Genomic DNA, 10,592 nt, shown 5'->3' on the forward strand with positions numbered 1-10,592 from the left:
GAAATCAATAGAGTGGAGGCCAAATTGACACTTGGAGGGGTGGATGATGAGCCCGCGGTCTTGAAGCCGCCGGAACACGGTCCGCAAATGGACCAAGTGTTCCTGCTCCGAGCGACTGGCGACCAGGATATCATCCAAATAAATGAAAACAAAAGACAAATCCCGATCAACATGGTCCATAAGCCACTGGAAAGCCTGTGCCGCGTTCTTCAAACCGAAAGGCATACGCAACCATTCGAACAACCCGAAGGGAGTGATCGTGGCAGTCTTTGGTATGTCTTCCGGACGCACAGGAATCTGGTGGTAGCCCCGCACCAAATCAATTTTGGAGAATACCATGGCACCTTCCAGCCCAGACGAGAAGTCCTGGATGTGCGGTATGGGGTAGCGGTCTGCCGTGGTGACGGCGTTAAGGCGTCGGTAATCTCCACATGGTCTCCACCCCCCAGATGCTATGGAGACCATATGCAACGGAGAGGCCCACGGGCTGTCGGACCAACGGACAATGCCCATTTGTTCCATCTTCCGGAATTCTGCACGCGCCACCACCAGTTTGTCCGGCGGCAACCTCCGGGCCCGAGCGAAAACGGGGGGCCCCTCGGTGGGAATGTGATGGACAACGCCATGCCGGGCAGAAGGGGCGTCGAAACGCTGAACGAGCAGCTCCGGAAACTCAGCCAGGACCGCAGCATACGGGTCGGAGGCCGCGACAATGGCCTGGACAGTCGGGCTGGGCGGGGTGGCAGGCGGTGAAGCAGCGGGCTCATCGCTGCTGGCGGAGGGTCGAAGGCCTTTACCTTGGACATCGGGAACTAGTGAAAAGGCCCAGAGGAAATCTGCACCCAGGATCGCCTGACCGACTTCCGTATACCATACGTGCGGATGGGGCTACCGTTAACCGCGATGAGGGCAGGCCCTCTCTTACCCGATCGGGCTTCGAGGTCGGTCGGCGGCACAATGCTGACTATGGCTCCCGTGTCGACCAAGAATTCTGTGTCCGTGAATCGATCTCGGACGCAGAGGCGTCGGTTCTGGCCAATCGCAACCGCCTCTATGTACGATCGGCTGAGGCATTTCCGAGAAAGTGCAAGGTGAGCGGCAGTTGCGGGCTTCTCCACCCCATGGCAGATGATAATAACACCAGCCACGCTTGTGCAGATCTTTTTGGCGGGGTTTTGAAGAAATGGCGGGAGTCGCGGCGCCATCTTGGTGCCGCTGCGGGCTGCCTAATGGTGCCGAGACCCTATTGATCGAACTGTGCTTTTTCGATTTGGACGCCATGAGCGCATCGGCTTTCTCCGCATATGCCACGGGGTCCTTCAAAGAACAATCCGTGAGCATAAGCCTAACATCTTTTGGAAGTTGGTCTCTTAAACATTGTTGTATCTGTTTCCACCAATTGTTTGACTGCACAGTCCATGTACCACCATAGTGCGTGTAAAAATATCATGCCCCACGTTACTCACCATTATCCTGGGCATAATGTCTGAACAACTCTTCCACTGAACAATCTCTGGCCACTAGAACATCTGGGAGATTGTTTGTATCTTTTTTAGTGAAGACAAATCCAAAGTACCGGTTCCACTCGTCTGCCATTTCCTTGTCACAATAAGACACGCACGTCTTCAAGAGATCAGCTCGCTCTCGCCCACGCCCCCCTCCCCGAAACTTTAACTAATGCGCTCCCCCCGCCACTCCCGGCATGCCTCGCACCTGACATTGCTCAGATCGGGCAGCGCTGACCGCCGGGAGGTGTAGTCACCTCTCCTGTTCCGAAAGGGGGGTGCAGGGGGGCACCCGCCGGTTGACGGGAGTGCCGTGCTCAGTGCCTTCCCTTTCCTCTCCCCTCTCGCATGGAGGAGCTTTAAGCGGCGTTGCCGGGCCCGCAGGAGGGGGTTTCGAGTGGGTGGAGGGAGGGTCGGGGTAGGAGGGGAGTGGGGGTGGGGGGAAGGAGAGAGTGGGGGAGGAGGGGGAGGGGTGGGGGCAGGAGAGAGGGTGTGGGCAGGGGGAGAGTGGGGGTGGGGGGAAGGGGGTCGGGGAGAGTTGGAGTGGGGGGAGGAGGGGTGGGGAAGGGGGACAGTGGGTGTGGGGGGGCAGGGGAGGGTGGGGTTGAGGTGGTTGGGGGTCGGGGTATGAGTGGGGGTGGCGGGACAAGGGGGACAGTGTGGGGCTGGGGCGAGTGGGGGTGGGGAAGAGAGTAGAATGGGGGGAGGGGGTAGGAGAGAGCGTTTGGGGGAAAGTGGGGGTGGGGAAAGGGGGGGTGGGGGAGGAGGAAGTTGGGGGGAAGGGGTGGTGGAGGAGGGGGTGGGGAGGAGGAGGTGGGGGAGGAGAGAGTGGGGAGGAGAGAGTGTGGGTGGGGGCGAGGGTGTGGAGGCGAGGGTGTGGGGTGTAGAGAGTGGGGGTGAGGAGGTGGGCAGGGGTGGGGAGAAGGGAAGAGTGGGGGTGGAGAGGAGGGAAGATTGGGGGTGGGGGGAGAGTGGGGTGCAGGCAGGTAGCGTGGGTGGGGAGGAGGGCAGGGTGGGGGTGGGGAGAAGGGAAGAGTGGGGGTGGGTGTGGGGGAGAGTGGGGGTGGGGAGGTTGGAAGATTGGGGTGGGGGAGAGTGTGGTGCGGGCAGAGAGAGTGGAGGTAGGGGGAGGGAAGTGGGGGCGAGTGGGGGTTAGGGGAGGGGGAGGGGGAAATGGGGTGGAGGAAGGGCTAGGGGTAGTGGGGGTAGGGGAGAGGCAAGTGGGGAAGGAGCAAGTGGGGGTGGGTAGGGGGGATGGAGTGGGTCAGTGGGGGGAGGAGGAGGGGGATAAGCGTGATTGAGTGGAGGGGTTGAGGGTGCTACAATACAGGAGCGGCTTTGTGTCCAGGGCCCACTCACTCACTCACTCACACCCTCTCCCCTTCCCTGTCCCCCATCTACACGGATTGGGCCCACTTGGTCTAGTCTCCATTAAACTTTCCCCCTCTCATCTTAAATCTTCGCCTTCTGGTATTGGACATTTCCACTGTGGGAAAAATACTTTATCTACCCTATCTATGCCACTTTAAACACAGCTAAACATTGCTTTTCCACACAACTTACCACTTCCCATCACTTCCAACTTGCATTTCAAAATGTAGTCCAGTATTAGGAGCAACAGAAGATGTAAATCATGGAACATTCCACATGGGAAACAATGTTGGTCTTGAAGTCAGCTCCAGTGGCGGCTTCACTTTCTTTCACCCGCACTTTGGCAACTCTGTGGTCTGGACAATCAGCTTCTGCTGTCCCCTTCTTTACATCTCACTGCCAGACATTATCCATTCCGTCGCTACTTCCCCACTGTCTCTCCACACCCACAACAAATAGCACAACCCACTGCAGGAACAACCCACTGCAGTTCACCTACCACTACAGCACGTCCACGGCCGATGTCATCGCACTAGCTCTACAATCATCCCTGGTACATATGGATACGAGACACCTACGTCAGACTCCTATTCATAGACTACAGCTCTACCTTTAATACAATTACACCATCCAAGCTTATCACCAAACTCACGGGACTTGGTTCCAGCACTCATCTCTGCAACTTGATCCTCGACTTCCTGACCAACTGATCGCAATCAGTGAGGATAGGGGATAAATCACCCTCTGCAATAATCCTCAACACTGGTGCTCTGCAAAGATGCGTTCTCAGCCCCCTTCTTTATTCCTTGTACACACACAGCAGTGTAGCCATGCACAAATCTAATTCAATTTTCAAATTCACAAACACCACCGCCATTGTGGGCCGGATATCAAATCATGATGAGACAAGTACAGGAAGGAGATTGAGAACCTGGTGTCGAGACAACAACCTTTCTCTAAATGTCAGCAAAACAAAGGAGATAGAGATCGACTCCAGGAAGCAACACTTATCCCCGTTTGCATTGGCGGCGCCAAATTAGAGATGGTTGAAAACGTCCAATTCCTAGGAGTCAATATCACCAACAACTTCTCCTGGACCACCCATGTTGAAGCAACAACCAAGGAAGCACATCAATGCCTCTACTTCCTTATAACTCTTGGGAAGTCTGGCAGCCCCCCCACGACTCTCATCAACATCTACAAATGCACCATACAAAGCATTTTATCAGGATGCATCACAGCTTGGTTTGGGAACTGGTTAAGACTGCAAGAAATTGCAGTGAATTGTGGACAGAGCACAGACCATCACACTAACCAACCTCCCATCTATTGACTCCATTTATACCTCACGCTGCCTCGGCAAGGTCAACAGCATAATCAAGGATGAATCGCACCCTGCCCACTCCCTCTTCTCTCCTCTCCCATCAGGCAAAAGGTATAGAAGTGTGAAAACGCACACCTCCAGATTCAGGGACAGTTTCTTCCCAGTTGTTATCAGGCAACTGAATCATCCTACCACAACTAAAGAGCAGTGCTGAACTACTGTCTACCTCATTGGTGACTCTTGGACTTTCCTTGATCAGACTTTGCTGGCTTTCTCTTTTTGGACAGCTAGTGGGAGAGTCTAGACCAACCACTCACCCTGGAGGAGCTGAACGGATCCATCCATTGCTTTGATTCGAACAAAACTACCGGACGCAATGGCTTACCGCCTGAGTGTACTCAGCTCTATGGGACTGGCTGGGCTCAGTCCTGCCGAAAGTGTACAATGCTACTCTTCCAGCTGGCAGCTTGTCAGATTCCATGAGGGTGGGCAGCAGAAGAAGGGGGGAGATGAATGATATTAGGAATTGGGGACCCATCTCATTGCTAAATATGGATTATAAGATCCTGTCCAGGTCAACTCTGCTCCAGGACAGGTGATCCACCCGGACCAAACGTGTACTGTTCCTAGCAGGGAAATCTCAGGCAGCCTGGCACTGCTCAGGGACACCATTGCCTCCTTGCAGGCCAGAGGGAAGCCTTGGAACAGGAGGCCTTCGACAGAACATGGCAGATGTACAAGATACACGTGCTGTCCAAAATGGGCATTGAGGAGAGAATCAGGAACTGGATCCAACTGCTCTACATTGTAGTGCAGTCCAAATCAACAGGTGGGAATCGGATAGCTTCCTCATCAGGTCTGGAGTCAGGCAGGGTTCCTCACTCTCCCATTATGTTTGTGTGCTGCATGGAACCATTTGTCGAATCCATCAGGAAGGACCAGAGCCTAAGAGCATCCGAGGGATGACATTGCCAGACATTGGGGGGCACCCAGATCCCTGTATATGGACGATGTCGCCGCCTTCTATTAGAACCCATGGTCGCTCTGCAGATTGATCAGCATTTGTGGCCAGTTTGAGTTGGCAACGGGATCCAGAGTTAACCGCAGGAAGAGCAAGGCCATGCTCTTTGGCAACTGGCCTAACTGATCTACCATCTCCTTCACCATCAAGTCTGCCTTCTTGAAGGTGCTGGGGATCTGATTCGGGAAGGGCCGAGGCATGTGACAAGAATTGGCTGGAGTTAATAGCTGAGGTTGGAAAAAAATTGGGGCGGTGGAAGCAGCGTTCCCTCTCAATAACGGGAAAGAATTTGGTCATCAGATGTGCGTGGCTGTTGGGGCGTTTGTACTGGGCGCAAGTGTAGCCCATTCCCCGCCTATCTGCCTCAGCAATCGCCTGGGCCGGTTTCCAGTTCATGTGGGGGTCATAGATGGATTGGGTCTGTCAGGTCACAAAGTCAGCAGACAACAGGGGGAAAAGTGTGCCCAAGGTCAAGTGCGGCTGCATCGGGCTGTGTGTAGAGCCAAAGCACTTGGGCATTAAGTGTCACTACCTGCCGAGGTTTACCTGTCCCCGGTGTTGTAAAGGTTGGGCCTGGCCACTCAATGTGCCATTGCCGCACCATCTGTCATTTGTCGAAAGGTTCTTCAACAACAACACCTTTGACCACATGTCCATCAGGCAGTGGTTAGCACAGAACATCTTGCAGGAACTGCAGGAAAAGGACTTGATGGATCCTGTGGTGCGGTTCCCTGAGCTGCCCAGCTTGTCTGGCGAAATGTCTCATCATCAGAACTCATGGCCAAGCACCAATACCTGGCTTGGCTGGCAGAGAGAACTGCCCTCCCAGTCAAATCCTTCCTATACCGTCGGAATCTTACTACCAGTGCGGATCGCAGAGTGTGGATTTGTGAAGAGAGTCTGGAGAATGATGCAATGGTCCTTGTCATTGTTTATCCCAAACAGCTCCGTACTCAGTTTTACATACTGTTCTCAGTGACACCTTCGGAGACGGACATCAAATGTTGCTGGAAGGTCATCAACTTGGTGAAAGATGCCCTTTGGTCTGCCCTGAACTTGTTGACCTCCCAACACAGCATGAGGTCCGTCATGGAATGTTGCCAACTAGCCCATTCCAGACTGCAGGAGAGACACTTAAGCTTGGTGCAGCCAACGCCAAGCCTCTATGGGGGAGAACCACAGTCTCGGGTCCTTCCACTGCTGGTCATTGATACCCCTTAACCAAGGGAAGGGATTTCACCCTTGGGAACCAGATGAAAGGCAAGGGTGCTTGATATAAGAATACTTTGTGAACACTACCGAACATAACACTAATGAATTAATGTATGTATAGACGCTGAGAATGTTGGAAGACTTTCTGCACAACCCTTGGCTTGTATATATTCATTATTATTCTGAATAAAGTTTATTATTGGAAAAAAATATTTTAAATGGTATTGTAGTACCCACGTCAACCACAATGAATGAATAAATGATTTAATTAATACTTTATTGTCACTTGTGACAAGTTACAGTGAAATTCTTTATTTTGCAGAGAAAGAGTTGGGGATGGTGCCAGTGAATGATTGGAACAAGCACTGTTCAACGTAACCAACAAAAAGGCAGGCATAAGCTGAGGCCCATGTGTGTGCCCATGGCTACACCTCTGATTTGAAGAAAGTGAGAGGAGTTGAACAAGAAGTTGAGGGTGAGGACAAATTACGTCAGATGGAGAAGAGTGTTTGTAGATGGAAATTGAGTCTCTGTCCTGGGAAGAACCGGAGATTTCTGAGACCTTTCTGGTGGGGGATGGAGGTGTAAAAGTATTGGACTTCCATGGTGGAGATGAGGCAACGTGGGCATAGAAAGTTTATCAAGAGTTGAAGAGCATGTGAGGTGTCTCAGATGTAGGTTAGAAGGGACTGGACAAGGGGGATAGAATGGAATCAAGGCATTTGTAGATGAGTTCTGTGAGGCAGGATCTGACAGAAACAATGGGTCTGCCAGGGCAGTCCTGTTTATGGATATTGGGAAGGATTGGGCAGAGTAGGGCTGGGGAATGACAAAGTTGGAGGCTATGGAGGTAAGATGAGGTCAGAAACAGTTTTGTGTTGGACTCTAGGGTAATGGTTAAGTGCAGGTATGAGGAGGTGTCCAGGACCTGGTGCCTGGCCTCAGCACACTAAAGGCACTACCTTTTCCTGTATATCCTCTGGCATCTAGTTCCATTAATCCGTCACCATCTGAGTGAAAATGTTGCTCCTTTTATAATATTTAATAGGAACCTCCTCAAATATACCCTGAGTAAAAGATAGTACATTCACCTTATTTATTCCACTCATGATCTTACACTGTTCTATAAGATCACCCCTCAGGTATAGGAGAAGTTGGACAGGCTAGGAATTTATTCCCTAACGCTGAGGCCCCCATGTCCTGGCAACATTATTATTATTATATTGCTTACAGTGCACTATTTTTACATATTCTTAGTGCTGCTGCAAGTAAAAATGTCATTTTTCTATCTGGGACATAGAGCATGACAAGACAATATTCTTGATAATCTCTTGATCTTGAGTATTGAATGGCAGCAGAGTTTGCTCCACCCCATCAGTTCCTTCCTGCAATTGGCTGTGACTGGGTTCAGCAGGATATAAATTGCAGCAGCTTGTGCCCAGGGTATTGGACCCACCTGAGGTGAGACCGGCTTGTTGGAGACGGACACAGTGAGTACCAGAGGGGCTGTTTGTGCGTTGCTGACACACGGGACTGGCTGCTGGTTCTTACTTTCATTGGATTGACACCAAATGAAATGAAATGAATTGAGGATTCTTTGTTTCAACAGGTTGGAGACAGGATGAAGCCCTTCGTTACAATTGTGCTTGTGATTGGCATTTACCTGTCAGGAACGGACAGTGCAGGTTAGTACTTGTCCTGAGGTGAGGAATTCCTGAGGGCAAACATCAGACACACTGCATCTTATGACAGAGATACTGAATCACTCGACTGTCTTCAAAGCTTTCCCTGGTCTGAAAATTGTACCTTCAGTAAATGGTGCTTGTTCTGGTGAAGGTAGTGGAGGGATAGAACAGAGTACAGCACAGGAATGGGCCCTTCAACCCACCGTGTCAGTGCTGACCATGATGTCGGTCTGAACTAACCCCATCTCCCTGGACTAACCCCATCCCTCCCTCCCTATGCTCATGTGTCTGTAAATGCCTTTTTAACACTGCTATTGTATCAGCTTCCAATACCAACCTGGCAGTGTGCTCCACGCACCTGTAAGCAAACACATGCTTTTCACACTTCATTTAAAATTTCTCCCTCCCACTTTAAACCTGTGCCCTCTGGTATTTGTCATTTCCAAATGAAGACTATCTACCCTAACTATGCTCCCCATCATTTTGTGTTTCTATCAGTTTGTCACTTGTCCTTCAATGCTCCAGTGAAAACAATCCTATTTAGTCCAATCTCTCCTTGTACCTAACGCACAACATTGTGGCTAAAAGACATTGAGGTTTTTACAAATAGTGCTTGCGATGTGCAGTTATCTGCACTGTAGGATACTGCATGGATAATGGCCATTTAGCCCATGATGTCCATACCTGATCTCTCTGACCTTTCCCAGGATTTGTCTTTCATTTCCTGACCTACTTTCCGCTTATGAGAGAAGCAACAACCTCCATTTCAATGCAGGGATCTACAACCTATGTTAACCCTTGGGATGCAGTAATCTCTGCTTCCAATGTGCTCCATGACGTGCTCTACCAGTTCCGGCTAATTTACCAGTACAATTTCAGCACTGCCGCCTTCCTGGTAAACTAGAAACAGGCTGAAGAGCAGTTTCTGCAGAATGTATTTCTAAAACCTCTACCCTGTATCTCAGCTTTAAAGAAAACATCGTTTTGCAGAAAACTGCTCTCTTGTTATCCTGTGCTCTATCTCAGATGGCAAAGTTACAATTTCAAACAGAGATTTAACATTCAAACTTTACATTTTACAGAATTGGATGGAAAATCAGCAATATTCCCAACCGAAACAGCCACGAGCTTCGTCAGGTTGAATGCAGCTGATTTCTCCAATTTGACTGCCTTTACTGTCTGCCTCAGGGCAGCCTCTGAAGAGACTCGCGGTTACAGTTTGTTCTCCTATGCAGTAAACAGTTCCAACAATGAGCTGCTGATTTGGCAAAAGTCGAATGAAAAACTGGTCCTGTATTTAGGAAATGTTGTCGCGAGCTTTTCCCTCACAAAAATGGATGCCTCATTGAGACACATATGTGTGAGCTGGGTGTCTCAAACAGGTGATATAATAGTCTGGGTCAATGGGAGACGTAGTCTATGGAAGGTTGGTGGAATGGGTAGAATTGTGGAAGGAAATGGCCAGTTTATAATTGGTCAGGAGCAAGACTCAGTTGGTGGAGGTTTTGACATCAAACAATCCTTTGTTGGAGAGATGACTGATGTTAATATGTGGGATTTTGTTCTAAAATCCAATGAGATTGAGTTGATCAGTCAGGGGTGTTACAGTGCGGGAGGGAACATCATTAACTGGGGATCAACATCATTTACATCAGGGGGGAGCGTACAAATTAAAGACAATAATGATTGTACATTTTAAATGTTTTGGCTCCAAAAAGCATTTAAATGTGCAGAGGGGAACACAATATCCTCAAACTGCTCTAGCTACTGTAAGAATGACCTTGTATTGCGATCTTTTCTCTCTAAACCAGATCAGTAGTAGGTGTTGATTCCAGAATAAAGGGGTGTTTATATCAGGGTAAGGGACCACTCACTGACTCCTTCCTGTTTCTCATCTCCCTCACTGACAGGGTAATGGCTTCAAACTCAATACACAAGAGTCTCGGCCATTCTCCGTCACACATTGAGAGTGGGACAGGATGTGGGGAACCATGGTGGATGTCTACAGGGATCAGCAGGGTGTAAACCCCAGGGCACTGCCCCACACACTGACCCCTGACTGAAGCCCAGGGACTGCTCAGAACGGACAAGTCTGCCCTCTTTAACCTGACGCCCTCCTCGTCCATTCTGCCGAAGCCCTTCCTCCAATCCCACTGGGAGCAGTTGGGCATCCCAGTTAAAAGGTGCAGCAGTACAGAGCGGTGTCTAGGGCATTTGGTGCCATCTCTCTGACACACATCTCCCTGACACACATCCGTGCCATCTCCTTGTGTAGACAGGAAAGTGTCAGGGGCAGGGGGGTGGTGGTGATGGGCAGACACGGCCTGTGGGGAAGTCCCTGTGGTGGAGGCTGATCCTGCTCTTGATTTAGATTGTGCTGATTGGAATTATTACTGTCTCTCTCTGTATTACCCTCTTGATTTAACATTGTTTGTTACACCAATGTTTGGAAAGCTCACAATGTGTTCTGTGCT

At 50.3% G+C, this 10,592-nt stretch overlaps 1 protein-coding gene across 1 annotated transcript; it reads left to right on the forward strand.

The window, feature by feature from the left end:
- Positions 1-7,906: 7,906 nt before the first annotated feature.
- On the forward strand, positions 7,907-9,985 carry LOC144606765 (C-reactive protein-like). Its single transcript, XM_078423113.1, has 3 exons — positions 7,907-7,923; positions 8,043-8,118; positions 9,201-9,985. Exons 2-3 carry the CDS (start codon positions 8,055-8,057, stop codon positions 9,815-9,817), a joined length of 681 nt encoding a protein of 226 aa, XP_078279239.1. The 5' UTR covers positions 7,907-7,923; positions 8,043-8,054; the 3' UTR covers positions 9,818-9,985.
- Positions 9,986-10,592: the final 607 nt, after the last annotated feature.

This window comes from Rhinoraja longicauda, chromosome 27 (assembly GCF_053455715.1).
Source record: "Rhinoraja longicauda isolate Sanriku21f chromosome 27, sRhiLon1.1, whole genome shotgun sequence".
In the NCBI taxonomy this organism is placed as follows: Eukaryota; Metazoa; Chordata; class Chondrichthyes; order Rajiformes; family Arhynchobatidae; genus Rhinoraja; species Rhinoraja longicauda.